The sequence below is a fragment of the Acinonyx jubatus genome, chromosome A2 (genome assembly GCF_027475565.1).
Source record: "Acinonyx jubatus isolate Ajub_Pintada_27869175 chromosome A2, VMU_Ajub_asm_v1.0, whole genome shotgun sequence".
Classification (NCBI taxonomy): domain Eukaryota; kingdom Metazoa; phylum Chordata; class Mammalia; order Carnivora; family Felidae; genus Acinonyx; species Acinonyx jubatus.
In genome coordinates, this window is record NC_069383.1 from 33,562,472 (window position 1) to 33,580,815 (window position 18,344).

Sequence of the window (18,344 nt, forward strand, 5' to 3'; positions counted from 1 at the left end):
TCAATGACAAAAAGAGATTCCTATAAAGCTAAGTATTAATGGAATTCACATATCAAGAGCATATTTTGAATGAAATATAACATTTTATTGAGATAAATGCAACAAAGTAATGTAATCCACCAATACGGTACTGTCTTAATGTCTAAATGTTCTTATATCTCCTTTTGTTTTTGCAGGTATTCTAAACATAAGAATATACATTAAAAAGGCATTTATGTTCTACTTCTAAGTCATGTTTATTCCTAGAGAGTAAGCTAGACATGAAACAATGGGTGGTCATAATGTTCAAGACACAGTAGGGAAAAGCCCATCCTATACCCTCACTGTTACACAACTCTGTTTCCCTGGTTAGTCCCAGTCTGCTAATCACTACACATACTAATATCATTTAAGTTTTCCCTTTAGACTGGGCCATAACAAATCTCTGTTCTCTCTTAACAGTTTTGATGCAAGCTTTGAATTTAGATCCCCTCCCACTTAAACAGTAACATGTTGTTTGCCTTATATTTTTTAAGTATCTTACTTGTTTTCTCCATCACATATATTCCCATGGTTAAAACTAAAAGTGCTCATTTTAAGATTCACAGTTCTTTTAACTGTCTTTTAAAATCCAGCAGAAATAGTTACAGTATTTTCTGTGGCTAAGCAAAACAAAAGCAAAAACAAAAACAAAAAAACCCAAAATACACAACCTGTAAAAACTGAACATTTTTATGAATACTTCTATAACCAAAACTAATATCTGTATATCTTTGTTGAAACTTAATTGTCAGTGCTTCTGTACTTCCCTCTAAGAATTTAATTTTTCCAATAATGTAAAGAAAGAAAAAGTTTATCTTTAGGATAATGCCTTTCTCCAACAAATTAGATTTTCTATAAAATTGTATATATTACATTTTCACAGTTTTACTGAGTGATAATGATGATGCATATATAACTTTTGGCTTAGATAAAAAATAATTGAGAAGCAAGTTTCTAATATTTAAATATTATAATTTAGCTTCTTGCACTTCATCTCTCAAATGTAAGGGTGCAGTTTAAAATATTCTCTTTGTTGGCAGAGCCAAATAAGCTAAGAAAAACTTTCTCTAAACCACAATCTCAAGTACTCTATCTAAGCCTGAACTGAGAAAAGTATAATTTATTTTTGTTTTATTTTTTCTTTGTCTTGTTTTATTTTAAATAAAAGATACGAATGACAGAGGATGGGAATTGCCCACCAGCACAAACCAGATCACACCAGTTCTTAGTATGTGCCATTATAGGAATATAAAGGTATATCCTGGAAAGGACACCAATGGAGTCAAGTGAATATAATAAACACCCCAAGAGCATCATTTTATTAGTTCTATTAGTAATGTTCAATAAACAGTACCTAGCAAATAAAGGAAAAGATCAATTTGGTAGAAAAGTAAATTTCATTCTCTCATTCTCTCTTTCTCTTAAAGAGACTACAAACTGGAAAAGCTTAACAGAGAGAAGAACTATACTCTACCTATTGCAAAACAAATAACAATTTACAATGGTATTACAACAGACTTCTTAACAAAACAAAAAATCCTCTCACTGTAGATCACACATAAATCTAGACCCAAACTGCTTATAGAGCTACTTCTTTTTTTAAGACTTTTATGCCTCGGAGTGTTTCAAATGTTTGTGTTATTTTAAATTGCTAAGCGTTTTATACAAAAAAATAACAAATAGTGCTTGCTCACTGACCTAAGAGATCCTTTAAAGCCCTCTACAGTTTTCTCAAATTTTCAAAAAGGTTGACCTTAAGCAACATCCTTTGTTAGATCTGTTAAGTCAATTTACGAAACAAAGTTAGGGTACTCCATAAAGTATGCCTATAGCTAGCACACTTTCAGTTTCCTAAAATTCAGAGAAAAAAATTCTTTCTCAGATAAATGTTGCCTTATTTTGCTGAGAAATTTAGTAGCGGGAATTTAACAGTGATTCCTCTGACCACAGCCACAGCTAATATGAAACACTGCTGTGGCTAATGGAGCCTGCCAGTTTCTTATTTTAGCACAATAGGTACTGCAGGAATGCCTGCTATATTTGAATGACTGGTAACAGTAACACAGGAGCAACTAAGCTACTCCACTGTAATTTCAAAAAATAATTTCATTACATATTCTCTCTCTTCTGGGAAAGTAAAAGCCTTTTATAGATATCTTTACAATGACATCTCAAATACAATGAGGATGCTAGAAGATATTGCTTCATATTTACAACAAACAGATGTTCAGTCCTGTGTAGTTAAAAACAACCCAATAGGGGCGCCTGGGTGGCTCAGTCGGTTGAGCGTCCAACTTCGGCTCAGGTCATGATCTCACGGTCTCTGAGTTTGAGCCCTGCGTCGGGCTCTGTGCTGACAGCTCAGAGCCTGGAGCCTGCTTCTGATTCTGTGTCTCCCTCTCTCTCTCTGCCCCTCCCCTGCTCATGCTCTGTCTCTCTCTCTCTGTCAAAAATAAATAAACACTAAAAAAATTTTTTAAAAAACCAACAATAAACCATTACCCTGCTTAGTGCAATTCTTAGATATTCTTTACAAACACTACCCAGGATAAATGAGATCCCATTATATATTTTAACCTGCCATTTCCCTGTGAGAGACAAAGCCTATAGAATACAAACTTCTAGAGAAACAACCTACTACAATGCCTTGGATTTAAATAGTTTAAAGTCTACAAAGCACTTTCTCATTCAATTAATTTATCATCTCATATGAAGTTGCACTCCAGTCAAGGAACCAATTCCATCACGAGGCTGGTAAACCAAAGGCGAATAATCTCAGTCATAGAGACTCATGCCATGATCTCAGCCATGACCCATATTCATACAATGCCCAGAGTTGTGCCTACTAGAGTCTATTTAGCAAGTACAAATACTCCTTAAGTTGTACTACTTGTCCAGTTCTATACTTGCTGTCAATCCCATTCCAGCCCCATGTCCAGACAGTCACTGAGCATCATCTGACTAGTCACGTTTACACCAGACTATTTCTTCTTCTCCGTAGTGTTTTCCAGCTCTGAATTTGCCCATTAGTTCCACCTAGGGCAAACACCTCCTCTGATTCACAAGAACACTCTTTTTTCCTCCCTTGTCTTTGAGCTTTTGCCCCAGTTATCTCAGCAGAATCCCCTATCTCTCTGAGTTTCAGTTATGAGCTAAATAATAAACCCAGCCTTGAATGGTGAGTGTCAGCAACAGCCCTCTGAACCAAGGGAAAGAAAAACCTTATGTGGTGAAGCAAAATAAGAAACGTACCACCACTGCCATTAATCTTGGGAAGCCTTAAAAATACTCATGCATTCACCTTTTCACATATTATCACTGAGTGATGACCATATGATGGAAATACAAAGATGAAAAAGTCATAACCCCTGCTCTCAGAAGAACCCAGTAAAGGTTAATTCCTCATCCCTTCCTAGTTCACATCAACAGATTTACATTCAATCCTATTTTTAAGATGTGACTTTACCATGCATGGACCTTGCTCATAAGGAGCAAAATATACTGGAAGCATTAGTGAACCTGGCAATATATTAGAAGACGATAATTGTTCAGCACAGAAAACAAATGCAGAACCTGGGAGGAATACAACTGACATGAGATCATAGATCCAAATAATAACTGACAGGAATAATACTTCAATCTACAGGCACCTGCCTCTCCTCTCCAAATGAATGAATAAACAAACCAGTGGATGAATGAATTAACTAATGAATAAACACAGAGTCCACAAAATGGACTAACAACCAGGTATACAACATATGGTTGCTAATATTATTTATGCTCAGGGCTCAGTGCTAAAGGTTATCTCATTTAGAGTTCAAAATAAATCTAAGAAATAGAGGCTATCCTCCTCATCTTGTAAATGAGAAGAGTCTTAATTTGTCCAATGATACCCAGCAGATGGCAAACTGGGATTTGAACTCAAATCTTCTAAATTCAATGCTCCTTTCATCTCATCATAGCTCATATTTCTTTCTTTCATCAGATAGTACTTTACAGAGAAAAAAATATTACAATGAAATTGGCAATAAAGCACATTTCTTAAATGCTAAAACTATTTTCATTCTGGCTTCTCATATAAACTTAGAAATGCTTCTATAGTTAGTGGGAAGAATATGCAAATACATGAATTAAAACTTGTGCTTAAGTATTTCTAATCACTTCAAATTCTGCTTCTGTGTGTTTCATAATGCCTGACAATAATGCTATGAAAGCCTTCCCAACCAAATCTTTCTTCTTTTACCCTGCCCTTCCCTATATATAAGAACTTTTTCCATGTTAGTAGAATCCCAAGCTCCTTCCTTACAGATAATATGAGGTACCTAACTCTGCAAATCCCATGTTTGAAGTTTCAGGTCATATTAGGCAAACTGGCTCCCAGTGCAATCAATTTTTTTACTCTTAATATTCTTCATATTAAACTTACTTTACAATATGGACCAAAAGGATAGCTTTCCTTATAGTCTACCCCTAAAGAATGGATCAAAACATATAAATATTTTGGAACATCAGTCAAAACTTCAGGGTAGCCTTTATCACTTAGAGTCAGTAAACACAATTCTCAATCTCATAAGAAATGACTAACTACATGATAATCTTATGATTATTATTCTAAATTCTTGATCAGATATATTGTTTATATCTGTTTTGAGCAATTCTTTAGCTGTCATTTCTTTCTGGAATTTCTTTTGAGAAGAATTCTCCCGTTTCATCATTTTGGCTAGTTTTCTGTCCCTTATGTGTTTTCATAGCTTGTTACGTGTCCTGCACCTGCAAGCACTACTATATTAAAGAAGGGTCATACACTGTCCAGGGCCTGGCCCTTCAGGAGGTGTTTTTTGGAGTGTGTTACATGCTTTCTGTTGTTGTGACTCTGGTTGCTTTATCTCCCTACTCGTAGTGGTGGTTTGGACCCTCCACCAGGTGTGCTTTGATTTGTTCGTTGAAGTAACTCAGGAAAAAACGAAATAAAATTTAAAAAAAGAAAGAAATGAATACCTGACAGATTTGAAAACCATTCCCAAAAAACAGTGCTACTGCTGAGTCATCACAACCAAATGACATAGTTTTCCATTCAACAAAACATACTAAGCCCTAGGCCCTAAACAGTCACTGTTCAAGATCCTGGGGATAGGCAGTAAGACAAAACAAGACCCTTACTCCCATGGCGTTTACAGTCACTTGCGGGACAACAATGAGAAGGCATAAGAAAAGAATACAAAGGACCGGGCACCTGGGTGGCTCAGTTGGTTAAGCAACTGACTCTGGCTCAGGTCATGATCTCACGGTTCATGGGTTCGAGCCCCGCGTCAGGCTCTGTGCTGACAGGTCAGAGCCTGGAGCCTGCTTCGGATTCTGTGTCTCCCTCTCTCTCTGCTCCTCCCCTGCTTGTTCTCTGTCTCTCAAAAATAAATAAACGTTTAAAAAAAAGAAAAAAGAATACAAAGGACCAGAGAACATCACCAGAAACATCAACTCTACAGGTAACTCCATGGCACTAAATTCATATCTTTCAATAATCACTCTGAATGTGAATGGACTAAATGCTCCAATCAAAAGACACTGGGTATCAGAATGGATAAAAAACAAGATCCATCTATTTGCTGCCTTTTAGAGACTAATTTTAGATACCAGCAAACTGAATTCAACAGTACCTTAAAAGAATTATTCACTATGATCAAGTGGGATTTATTTCTGGGCTGCAGGGATTGTTCAACATTTGCAAATCAATCAATGTGATACACCACATTAATAAAGGAAAGGATAATCATATGATCCTTTCAATAGATGCAGAAAAAAACATTTAACAAAATATTCCATACTTTCTTGATAAAAACCCTCAAGAAAGTATGGATAGAAGGAATATACCTCAATATCATAAAAGCCATGTAGGAAAGGCCCACAGCTAACATCATCCTCAATGGGGAAAAACTGAAAGCTTTCCCCCTAAGGTCAGGAACACAACAGGGATGTCCAGTCTCACCACTGTTGTTCAATATAGTACTAGGAAGTCCTAGCCTCAGCAATCAGACAACAAAAAGAAATAGACATGATATTCTACATGGAAAACCTGAAAGACTCCACCAAAATACTGCTAGAACTAATATGTGAATACAGCAAAGGTGCAGGATATAAAATCAACGTACAGAAATCAATTGCATTTCTATACACAAATAATGAAAGAGCAGAAAGAGAAATCAAGGAATTGATCCCATTTACAACTGCACCAAAAACCATAAGATACCTAATAATAAACCTAAGCAAAAAGGTAAAAGATCTGTATGCTGAAAACTACAGAAAGCTTATGAAAGAAACTGAAGAAGACACAAAGAAATGGAAAAATATTCCATGCCCATGGATTGGAAGAACAAATATTGTTAACATGTCTATATTATCCAAAGCAACCTACACATTCAATGCAATCCCTATCAAAATAACACCAACATTCTTCACAGAGCTAGAATAAACAATCTTAAAAATGGAACCAGAAAAGACTCTGAATAGCCAAAGTAACACTGAACAAGAAAACCAAAGCTGGAAGCATCACAATTCCAGACTTTAAACTGTACTACAAAGCCGTAATCACCAAGACAGTATGGTACTGGCACAAAAACAGATACATAGATCAATGGAACAGAATACAGAACCCAGAAATGGACCCACAAATGCATGGCCAACTAATCTTCAACAAAGCAGGAAAAGAGTATCCAATGGAAAAAAGACGGTTTTTTTCGGCAAATGGTGCTGGGAAAACTGGACAACGACATGCAGAAGAATGAACCTGGACCACTTTCTTACACCATACACAAAAAGAAACCCAAAATGGATGAAAGACATAAATGTGAGACAGGAAACCATCAAAATCCTACAGGAGAAAACAGGCAACAACCTCTTTGACCTCAGCCACAGCAACTTCTTACTAGATATGTCTCTGGAGGCAAGAAAAATAAAAACAAAAATGAGCTACTGGGACTTCATCAAGATAAAAAGCTCCTCCACAGCAAAGAAAACAATCAACAAAACTAAAAGGCAACTGATGGAATGTGAGAAGATATTTGCAAACGACATATCAGATAAAGGGTTAGTATCCAAAATCTATAAAGAACTTATCGAATTCAACACCCAAAAAAACAATAATCCAGTGAATAAATGGGCAAAAAACATGAATAGGGACTTTTCCAAAGAAGACATCCAGATGGCTAACAGACACATGAAAAGATGCTCAACGTCACTCACCATCAGGGAAATACAAATCAAAACCACAATGAGATACCACCTCACACTTGTCAGAATGGCTAACATTAACAACTTAGGAAACAACAGATGTTGGCAAGGATGCAGAGACAGAGGAACCCTTTTGCACTGTTGGTGGGAAAGCAAACCGGTACAGCCACTCTGGAAAACAGTATGGAGGTTCCTCGAAAAGTTAAAAAATAGAACTACCCTATGACCCAGCAATTGTACTACTAGGTATTTATCCAAAGGATACAAAAATGCTGATTCAAAGGGGCACATGCCCCTCAATGTTTATAGCAAAGCTAATCAATAATAACCAAATACAGAATGAGCCCTAATGTCCATTGACTGATGAATGGATAAAGAAGATGTGGTATATATATGCAGAATACTACCCAGCAATCAAAAAGAATGAAATCTTGCCATTTGCAACAACATGGATGGAACTAGAGTGTATTATGCTAAGTGAAGTAAGTCAGTCAGAGGAAAATAAATATATGATTTCACTCATGTGGAATTTAAGAAACACAACAGATGAACTTAGGGGAAGGGAAGAAAAAATAGGATAAAAATGGAGGCAAACCATAAGAGAGTCTTAAATACAGAGAACAAACTGAGGGTTGATGGAAGGGAGGTGGTGGTGGGGGGATGAGCATTAAGGAGGGCATTTATTGGGATGAGCACCGGGTGTTACATGTAAGTGATTAATCACTGGGTTCTACTCTTGAAACCAATACTACACTGTATGTTAACTAACTTGAATTTAAATAATTTTTTAAAAGAATGCATAAATAAATAAACAGATAAGAACTATAGCAAACAGTGCTAACTGCTATGCAGAGAATTCAAATACGGTGATATGACAGTAACTGGATGGTCATTTTAGATTGGGTCATCAGGAAAACCTCTCAAAAGAAGTGAATTTTAGCAGAGATGTGAACAGTTAAGACTATTGTGCAAAAATCAAGTAGGAAAGCATTCTGGGGGGAGGGCACAGCTAGTGCAAAAGCCATAAGGCAGGAATAAGCAAGTATGTTGAAGAATAAAGAAAAAAAATCACAACATGTCTTAGAAGGGAGTGATCTCAAGAAAGAGTGGTAGAAGTTCAGAAAGGAAGACTAGGAACGGGTGAGATCATCCAACTTTGTAAGCCAGCAGAATATATTTGGACTTTACTTGCAGTGAGATGGAAAGCCTTTGAAGGAAGCTGCATAGTATCTGAAGTTGTATACAGCAGGAATTAGAGTTCAAACCAGAAAAAATATATTCACTAAGTATATATGTTCACATATATTAAGTCCATGTATTTGCTTGTTTCTACACTTTACACTCAAATGAAATTTATCCCAAGACACTGAAAAAGAATCCTAGAGCTAGAAAGAATCTTAAAGAATATAAAACTATCATTGTACATGTACAGAAACTGAGGGCCTAAAGAAAAAGTATCACTGGGACACCAATGGCTCGGTTGCTTAAGCATCCGAATCTTGATTTCAGCTCAGGTCATGATGTCACAGTTTGTGAGATCAAGCCCTGAGTCAGGCTCTGCACTGACAGTGTGGAGCCTGCTTGGGATTCTCTCTCTCTCCCTCTTTCTTTCCTTACCCCCCCCCCTCTCAAAATAAATAAAAAACATTTTTAAAAATCTTTTTAAAATAAGTATCATTTACATTTCTTCATTAATGGCTGAGAGAAATGTCTCCAAAATAAGTAAGGACAACTAAAATGTCTGGGATATATCCTAAACTCAAAGCTGACATTAATTAGAAAATTATCCTTTCATGTGTTCATGAACTGGACCACCATGAATCACACGCATATGACCAATCACAGAATTTAAGTTTTTGTGTCAGCCTCTGACCTGGATCTGAAGCTAAAAATTTAAGTAAGGCACATACCCACTAACGTGTTTAATCAATTTAATTATTCCAATCCCAACCCACTGGGTACACCACAACCTGTAAATTCATTCATCCAATGAATGGTAAGGAACCACTCCTATGTGCAAGAAATTATACTGGAAAACAAAGAATTAGAATCACAAAACAATAATTCATGAAAGTAAAATCTGCCAACATGCCTCTCAGATAACAGCACTTCAGCTGAAAGGATCATCTGGCAGCAGGCAAGCTGGTCCTGAAGGATGAGTAGGATTTACAGATGGGGAGAACATTTTAGACAACAGGCACAGTAGGGGTAAAAGACCTACATTAACTGCAAGCAGCCTTTGAGACCAGAAATCTAGAGTATTAATTACATTTAGAGCAACTATTTCCAATATGAAAATACTCAAAACTGAGTTATACCTAAATGATATTTATGTTTCATTTCAGCTCAGTAATACAAGAGTTTTGCATCTGTATTTACCACCTTAATTAACACCAAAAAAAAAAAAAGTGTTATAATATAAACAAACTTAAGCCTAGGTCAGACTATTACATTTGTTTTCTAAAAGGAATTAAATAGGATTTCAAAAGCCTTTGAAAATTTGCTTTTCAGGAAACATAAAAAGAAATGGAAAATCACGTATGTTGCCTGGTGCAAAACTTGCAAAGGTGCCCTTTTTAAGAAACGATGTTAACATGCAAAGTGATTTAAATTCAGCATCCAAAATTTCAGAACACAGAGTAGATGAGAAAGTGCTATCAACATTGCAGTATAAAGTTGTGCTACTTTTTAAAGACTAATCTATTCCACTGTTTCTCTTGAATAATACCCTACATGACTGCTCCTGTCAACAATTAATTTTCTGCCCTTTTGGAAAAACCATTATTTTAATATATTAATTCACCTGAAAACTGACAAGCAATAACATAATTTGGGGTTTTTAAAAATCATGTTAAAAGTTCATTCTATTTTCAGTAAATCATAGGAAACTGTTTTAACATTCTCCTAGCCAACTCAAGGGCAGACCATCAAAAACAATCAATTATCAAAGCTAATCAATGTGTGCTATTTCTAATATGTTTGTATTCTCCCTTATCTTTCTTAAAATTCATTTTTCATTGCAAGATCTCATTGCCAATGTGATGTTTTCCCTATGTGGAATTCTCTGAACTTTATCCTTAAATGGCACAGGTAGGCTCAATGCAGTGAAGGTCAAGTAAACCCACATGGTAGTAGTAAGGAAGTAGAACAATGGAACTCGGGCACACCATAAAAAGAACCTTAAAGGTATTTTTACTTGGAAAATCATACATGATAGAAGAGCAACAAAGGTATCATTGTTCATTAAAGTCTTTTTCTTTCATTGTTTTAAATTCCACATGATTCACAGCTGAATCTGACCTTGGAAGGACTACTTTCTGCATCCCCAACTCAGAACCACAGAATTCTCTTCATGCTCCAAAGTTCAGTCCAAGAAAAGCTCCCACTGCCTTGCCCTGCTTCACTTTGCATTACAGAAAGTTTTTCCCATGTGGTAAACTGCTAATTTTGCCTGAGTTTTACAAACTTGTATATCTTCCCCATGACAGCACCTGTCACAATGTCCTATGCATTGGAGGCATTCAAGAAATTTTTTTTAAAGAGCAAATCAGACAAAGCACATTTATCAAAAAACAGATCAAATGAGGTCAGAAATATTAAAGTTGTCATTGGTAATCAATCTATTAAGAACATGCCAAGCAGGTATCCAAAACAACTCTGGAACATTTTTACCAGATTCCACAAAGTATAGAGTTGGGGCTGTGTCATGGAAGCCCTGGGCTCCTGGCTGCCTCACCAGTCTGCCCAACTGTGATGATGTCTTCACCATCCCTGAGGAAGGAGGCCTGTGCTACCCACAGCTCCCTAAAGGCAGCTCTAGACTCAGTGGCAACCGCAGGTATACTCGCCTTCACCGCCACAGGAAGAGCAAGCACCAGGACTTAGGAACAGAAAAATGAGTCCCATTAGAATCCACCAGCTCTCCCTGCAAGGACAATGTCCCCATTTTCCTCATCTTCTCACAAAAATAGCAGAGAGGTAGTTGTCTCTATATGCTTCTCCTTTTACCTTCTTTTATGACTAAAATGTGCATAAAACCACACTGAAAACAGAAGTCCAGCATCACTACAGAAAACAGCCTCAGGCTCCCTCCATCATATATCTGATGAGATCCAGCCCTGAAGGCCTGTACGTCTTCACATTTTCTACTGCTTACAAGCCCAAAAGAGCAACAACCCTTTACAAATTAACAAAGGTATTTGTAGACATGCCAGATTTACAGCTGCTGGGAGAAGATCTAACTACAGTATTTTCTCCCTTAAAAACTACATCGTTTCCCAATAGGTGTTCTGCTTCTTGCCTGTTCTGCACAGAGGATTGATAAATGGCACTTATGGGCACATGCACACAAATACACACACGGATGATTATTTAATCTACTTTTTAAAAAATGTGGTATACAAATGTGTGTTCCAAAACACAAATCTTAAAGTTGTATTAAACAGGAAATGTTCACATTTTTTTAAATCCTGCAATAAATTTCTGGGAAGAAAAAAAATCAAATTTATCAAGAAATACAGGATTTCCTTACCACATATATTCAAATAACTTCTCAAAATTACAGGGCTTTGGGACTAGAGGTATCCTGGAGATATATTCGCCTAAAACAAGGAAGATGTATTGTGACAATCAGCAACTCTAAATGAAAAATAGCCAGAAAGCCATGGTCTTTGAGATGACTAAATCCAAAGGCTGAGCGAAAGTTATTAAAAATGGCAGGATGATTCTAGGGTGCAGGATCCTGTTTCCCAGGGTCACTATGAAACAAATGTAAGTATGAACATGACTTCAAGTTACAGTTATCAAAGTGCCTGAGGTTTAGAATTTAAAAGCACAAGTATCTAACAAAATGAGTAGATTATCTCAAACGTTCTAAAAACTGTTTTAGTGAAGTTAACACACAGGAAAATGCATTACCAGACCTGGACTCCAACAGTATGTAAATACATCCATTACATACATATTCTGGGCTGTAAGGATTCTCCAAAGTACTGTGAAACGCAACTAAACTAAACTAACTAACTAAATAATAAAAACCTATCTATCTTTAGTCCCACAACTATTTCCAGACTTCGAAAAGGACCGTAACCCTTCCTTCAAAATATATTTTGTGTTTCTGAATTGTCCCTGGAGTGTTTCTGTCGGTGTGGATTTTCTTTGTGGCTGTTTTTTAAGGATTCAGTCGGCTGGCTGCCAATTTATTAAGGTCCTGTTCTAATCACCTTCACTTACGATCTTGGGTATGAGACATGCGGGACTCACTTCCTTAGCATGCGGAGCTGGATCAAAGATTCGGGACAGGCTAGTTACCAGAGCCTAAGGCAGGCGGGGAGAGGGTACAGAGAAGGGTAGAGAGCACTTAAAACCATCACGAATTCGATTTCCCGTCTCTCCTTGTCCCTCTGACATTCCGTTTGGTAACCCGACACGTCATCCATACCCCTAACAAGGTATCCCTCTCCCCTTCTAAGTCACAGCGACCCCGCCCCGCCCCTCAACGCCGGGGGCTCAAATTCGGACCCCCAAGGGCGCAGCCCGGACAGTCGAGCCCCCGGGTCCCGGCTCGGCTCCTGCTGAGGGCCTTCAGAGCTGGGCACCCCTGGCAGCACCCCCACGGGGGCGCCCTCCGCCGGCCGAGTGCCGGCGCCTGGGGAGAGAAGCCCGGCGCGACTACACTTCGGGTGTTCGGCACCCTCGGCAGAGAGGCAGTGAAGAAAGGCACGGTCTAACTCTGAGGGGGACCTCGGGGTCCGCGCGCAGACACCCGAGAGGGCGTCCGCGGGAACGCCCTCGCTCCCGACCCCCATCCTCTCTGTCGCCTGCAGACGAACACCCGGCAGGGCGGCCGGATCAGGTCGCGGTGCAGACGCCGCCTGCCGGGCCCGCCTTGCGGCGTGTGCGCTGCGCGGCTCCACCTCCGCGGGGCCGGAAAGGCCGCCGGCCGCCCCCTCACGCTCCTCGGACCCCGCCGCCGGGCCCGGCCACCTGAGGCGCCGCGTCCTCGGCGGGTGGCCGCGGGCGTCCGGTGCGCGGGCCCCGGCGCGTCCCCGAGCGCGCGCCCGGCCTCCCGCCCCCGCCAGCCGCGGCCCCGCGCGAGTTGCACTAACTTTCCGGGGCGGGGGAGGGGCGAGCGCCGCGGGCCCGACTGCCCCGGCCTTACCTGTGCTCAAGTTGTCGTTGATTTTCAAGGGCACACGCAGGATGTAGACCAGGAAGAGCACGATGAAGAACCACACGGTCCAGAGATAAGTCCAAGACCAAACTATGCAGGACTTGAGCTGCTCCAGAAAGCCCGTGCCCGCTTCAGCCATTTTTCAGCGCTGCTCTCTGCTGCCGCGGCTCTCGGTGTCTGCCGGGATGATTCACCGGCCCGGAGGCGCCGCTCGCGCCGCTGCCGCTGCCGCCGCCGCCGCCGCCGTGGCCCGGCGCCCCCGGAGCCCGCCCGCCGCCCGGGACGCGGGCGCGGCGGGAAATCGCGCGGGCCACGGACGCGCCTACCTTTCCTTTTCCAGCCTTATTGCTAACTCTCTGAAGGCCCCTACATGTGGCTTTCGTGGAGGGATCACGTGGCCCCTGCCCCCTCACGTTCTGATGCCATTTATATTTATTGTGCTAATATTTAGAAAGACAGGCCAACTGGGGCGCGGAGGGGAACTCTTAATAATGATAACTCACATATGTTGAGGGTTTACTATATGACAGGCACTGTTCCAAGCTCTGTAGGATCTCATTTAACCCCTTCAACAGTCCCCATTCTGTAGACAGGGAAACCGAGGCACAAAGCGATCTAGTAGTTTACCCTAAACTCGAGCCAAATTAAGTTGCAGTGTGATGAATGCCACACATCGACCCATAGAGGTCTTAAACTCTACACTCCACTCCTTGTTTTCAAAATTCAGACTCAGAGGGATGAATAAACTCAGGGCAGTTGGGAAAAGATAGATGTGCTCCCGTCACTGGTTAGTAGGCTGGAAAATAAATCACGCTGTTAAGCAAGATTTCCGTTGCACACGCTATTTACCTTTGTTTTGTCTTCCTTGGAGCAGCACAGGGGTTTTCCAAAGAAATCTTAACAAGAAGAATGTTTATCCTCTAATTTGCGGGGGGGTGGGGGGTGGGGGTTCACAGTTCAAACAACTCTCAGCCTGTTTTTAATATAAACAATTTTCTGGGATAATTTTGGCTTATTCTAAATGGGCTAGTTTGAGCAAGATTATTATAAATGTTTTTGTCTGGACTGAATAAAATGTTGCCTTTACCAAATGAAAGTTGGAAGTCTATTTCTGTCCATAAATAATTTCAGTTTCTGTGCGTTAGATAGTAATAGAGTAATTGCAGGTTATCCAATCTACAGCCAAGACATGTTTAGAATTCTGAGTATTCAGCAGAATATTTTATGATAAATTTTGCTTTGCCTAGTTGTAGTTTTCTCTATAATAAAACAAGCTTCTTTAACTTCTTGCATTCAGGATGTATTTATGGCATAATACACAATACATAATAGAACTACTCTCACATTTTCACTAATTCCAGTAGAAATAAGCAACATGAGTACATGAACCACCTATTTTATGTTATGAGAAGTAACCACCAGATTCTCTACAGAATTGCCTACTTCCTTTAAATGAGCGTCCTGGGGCCTTGCTTTTTGCTGTCAGTGAACCTCAAGGAAAGGATATAAATATGACTTAGATGAGCCACAGTTTTCTGATTATCTACTAGGCACTCCTGAAGGATCAGCCTGTCTTACTCATTATTGCCTCTCCCTAGTGTTCAGCCAGGAATGGGGGTTGGAGTTGGAGACATGTCTTTGTGCTTGGACACAAGAGTAAGAGAGCATGATCCCTTGGGAAGTGTGGCTGCTTCAGTGTGGCTGAAATGCAGGCTCTCCATGGAACGGTGTCGAGAGAGAAAGTTGAAGAAGATCTGATTTTGCAGAGCCTTGTAGAAACACAAAGGTGTTTACTGTCATTTGGCATCACACACACACACACAAATCCAAATGATCAATTCAGAGATGTATGTAGGTGGACATTAAAGAACTATTTAAGAAAGCAGAATTGACAGGCCTTGGTGACTGGTAGGATAGGCAGGATAACAATAAAAGGTAAAGGGTGGCTCTTTTGAGAAGAACCATTCACGAAATAACAACAACCCAGATGTGTCTAGCCTCCTCTTGACTATCTCCCAGTGGAATGGCTCACAGTCACCCCAAGCTTATCACATCCAAACTCACCTCCAACTGCTCCTCCTTCTAGAGTTTTGTCAGAGAATGAGCATCACCCTGCCAGCTCCCCAATTCAGAAATTTGAGGATCACCCCCAACCCCAGAAGGCACGGGAGTCCCTCTCACCTCCTTTCCTCTCCACATTTAATTGGGCATCAAGGGCTGTCCCCGATCTGTCACTTCTCTCTATTCCTCCGCAATAGCCTTTAGTGTCATAATCGGATCATCCCTCACAGAGAAAAATGTGTGGGCTTCCTGCCACTGGTTTCTCCACAAGCAACACTAGCACCACCATCACAACCACCACCGCCATGCCTCATCCCGGCTCATTCCGCCTTCTTCCACACTTCTCAGCCAGAGTTACCTTTAAAAGTACAATTCTGAAAACTCATTCCCTGCTTAAAATCCTTCACGGCCCTATCTACTCCACTCCTACTCCTACTCCAATGCCCACCTCAAGGATAAAATCTAGATGGCCCTCAAGGTTTGCAGGGCATTCCTCCCAACCTACACAGTCTCATCTCCCATCCTGGGCACACACTCTTCATACCACCAAAGTTTTGGCATACACGCTCTTCTCTTTCATGCCTTTCAACCTCCTGCTCCACAGGACCTGCCTGTAGTATACTTTTCTGTGATGTTCTTCCCACCAACCTTCTTTCCTGCCCAAACTGCCCGATGACAGCTTATTTAGAGATGCACTTAAAATATCACCTCCTTTGTGACACCAGCTCCTTCCTGCCTCCTAGAGTTCAGTCTCTTTCCTGAGATACAACACCAGGAAGCTTACGGTAGGCTGTTAAAGCATAGGATTGGAGCCAGACAATGATGGGCTCTATTCTTGGTCCTGCTATTCACTACCTGGGTGCTCTTTACAGGTCACTGAGTTTGCCTGAGCCAGTTTAGTTCCATCATCTGTTCAATGGATTACACTTGTACCTATTACATGGGGCTTTGGGAAAGGTTTGATGAGATGACTACTGAAAATGCTTAGCACAATGCCTAGTTAGTATCTTTCCTCTCTAGTAATAAATTGAGGCCTCTAATATTAGGTATTAGGTTATTATTGTTTATTTTAGTCCTCTTACCTCCTAATACAAATAGTGCTAATGTTTGGCACAAAGGACATGGTCAGTAAATGCTTATGAGTGTTGTATAAAGGAATGAAAATCAATCATATGAAAAGAAATTTCAAATCTTATATTTTATAAAGCCACCTGGGTAGCTCAGTCAGTTGAGCAGCCAACTCTTGATGTCGGCTGGGGTCATGATGCTGGTGTTGCGGTATCGAGCCCCACCTCCCTCAGGCTCTGTGCCATGCATGAAGCCTGCTTCAGATTCTCCCTCTGCCCCACTCCCCACTCGCACCCTTTCTCTCTTTCTCTAAAATAAAAAAAAAAAGTTAGAATAGTAAATTAAAAAAAAAGAATACTAATCTTAGATTTAATTCAGGGGTAAAACTTAAGATTTGGTCTTCCACCAGGTGTAACTACCCATAGTTGTATGATAGGAGTTAAATGACCACTAATTTCTGGGGATTATGTAAAAACAACACACTCCTAAATTCCTCATAAATCAGTTTATACGTTTGGTTAAAATGTGTATCTTAGTCTGATAAAATATCTGAGCTGAATAAGAAAAAAGTTCTTTAAAATCATTTCTCTATTGTCTTTTGTTTGTAAGTGGTGTTTACAAGTGTATATGCATATATTGGCTGCTATAGTCTTTAGGTTTATACTTTTTTATAAGTTTAAGAATCTATTTTTGTAAGTGATTTTCAGAGTTCATCTGGGATTACAATGCAAGAAATAACTGTTCTTGATCCAGCAATCCCACTTCTGGGTATTTATTTGAAGAAAGTGAAAACACCAATCCAAAGAAACACAAACACAAAGAAATACAAGAACAATACAATTGTTCATTGCAGCATTATTTGCAATAGTCAAGATATGGAAGCAACCTAAGTATCCATCTATAGATGAATGGATCAAAAAGATGTTCATATATATAATCCATATATATATGTATATATCCATGTATACAATGGATATTATTCAGCCATAAAAAAGAATGAAATCTTGCCATTTGCAACAACATGGATGGACCTAGAGGGTATTATGCTAAGTGAAATAATTCATCAAAAAAAGACAAATACCTAATGATTTCACTCATATGTGGAATCTAAAAAACAAAATAAATGAACAAACAAAACAGAAAGAGACTCATAAATACAGGAAACAACCTGTTGGTTATCAGAGGGGGGAGGGGTTGGAGGTAGATGAAATAGGTGAACAGGTCCAAGAGGTACAAACCTCCAGTTATAAAATAAATAAATCATTGGGATGTAATGTACAGCATAGGGAATATAGTCAATAATAGCATAATAACTTTGGTGACAGAGGATAACTAGACTTAGTATGGGATCATTTCATAATGTATAAAAATGCTGAATCATTATGATGTACACTTGAAACTACTAGGATATTGTATGTCAATATACGTCAGAAATAAACACAAAAGAATAAAACCGTTAAAACTTTTTTAAAAAAGAAATAACTGTTCTGACTCCTGTTTCTGGTTAAAATAAACAAAAAACTCACCCACGCTCATTGGTTGAATTTATGAATTAGTCAATACCCTATATTCATGACTAACACCCTAACTGATTACCCTTATTCAGTGACTTCTTTAGAACTGAATAAGTGCAACTCCAATCTAGTTTAGTGTTGAAAACCAGTAGGGCAGACAAATAGGCTTGGAAGGGAATTTGCCATTTCTAACTTCTTCAAGACAACATACTCTCTCATAGAGATATCGAAAGGATGGAATTTTAACTATCCATATATAGTTGGAAAGATGAGTTAGATATCAA

The 18,344-nt window shown here is 39.5% G+C and overlaps 1 protein-coding gene across 7 annotated transcripts in view; it reads right to left on the reverse strand.

Annotated features, from left to right (window-relative positions):
* The window catches only part of ST7 (suppression of tumorigenicity 7), a 247,719-nt gene extending 233,942 nt beyond the window's left edge, over positions 1-13,777 (reverse strand). For 2 of the 7 annotated variants that reach the window (XM_027075326.2, XM_027075324.2), the window contains exon 1: positions 13,406-13,773. In XM_027075326.2, the coding sequence (XP_026931127.1) occupies positions 13,406-13,556 (151 nt within the window). In that variant the 5' untranslated portion in view covers positions 13,557-13,773. Of the gene's footprint in view, positions 1-13,405 lie in introns of all 7 variants that reach the window. The other 5 variants (XM_027075325.2, XM_027075323.2, XR_008296703.1 and 2 more) reach the window with 4 other exon arrangements.
* Positions 13,778-18,344: the final 4,567 nt, after the last annotated feature.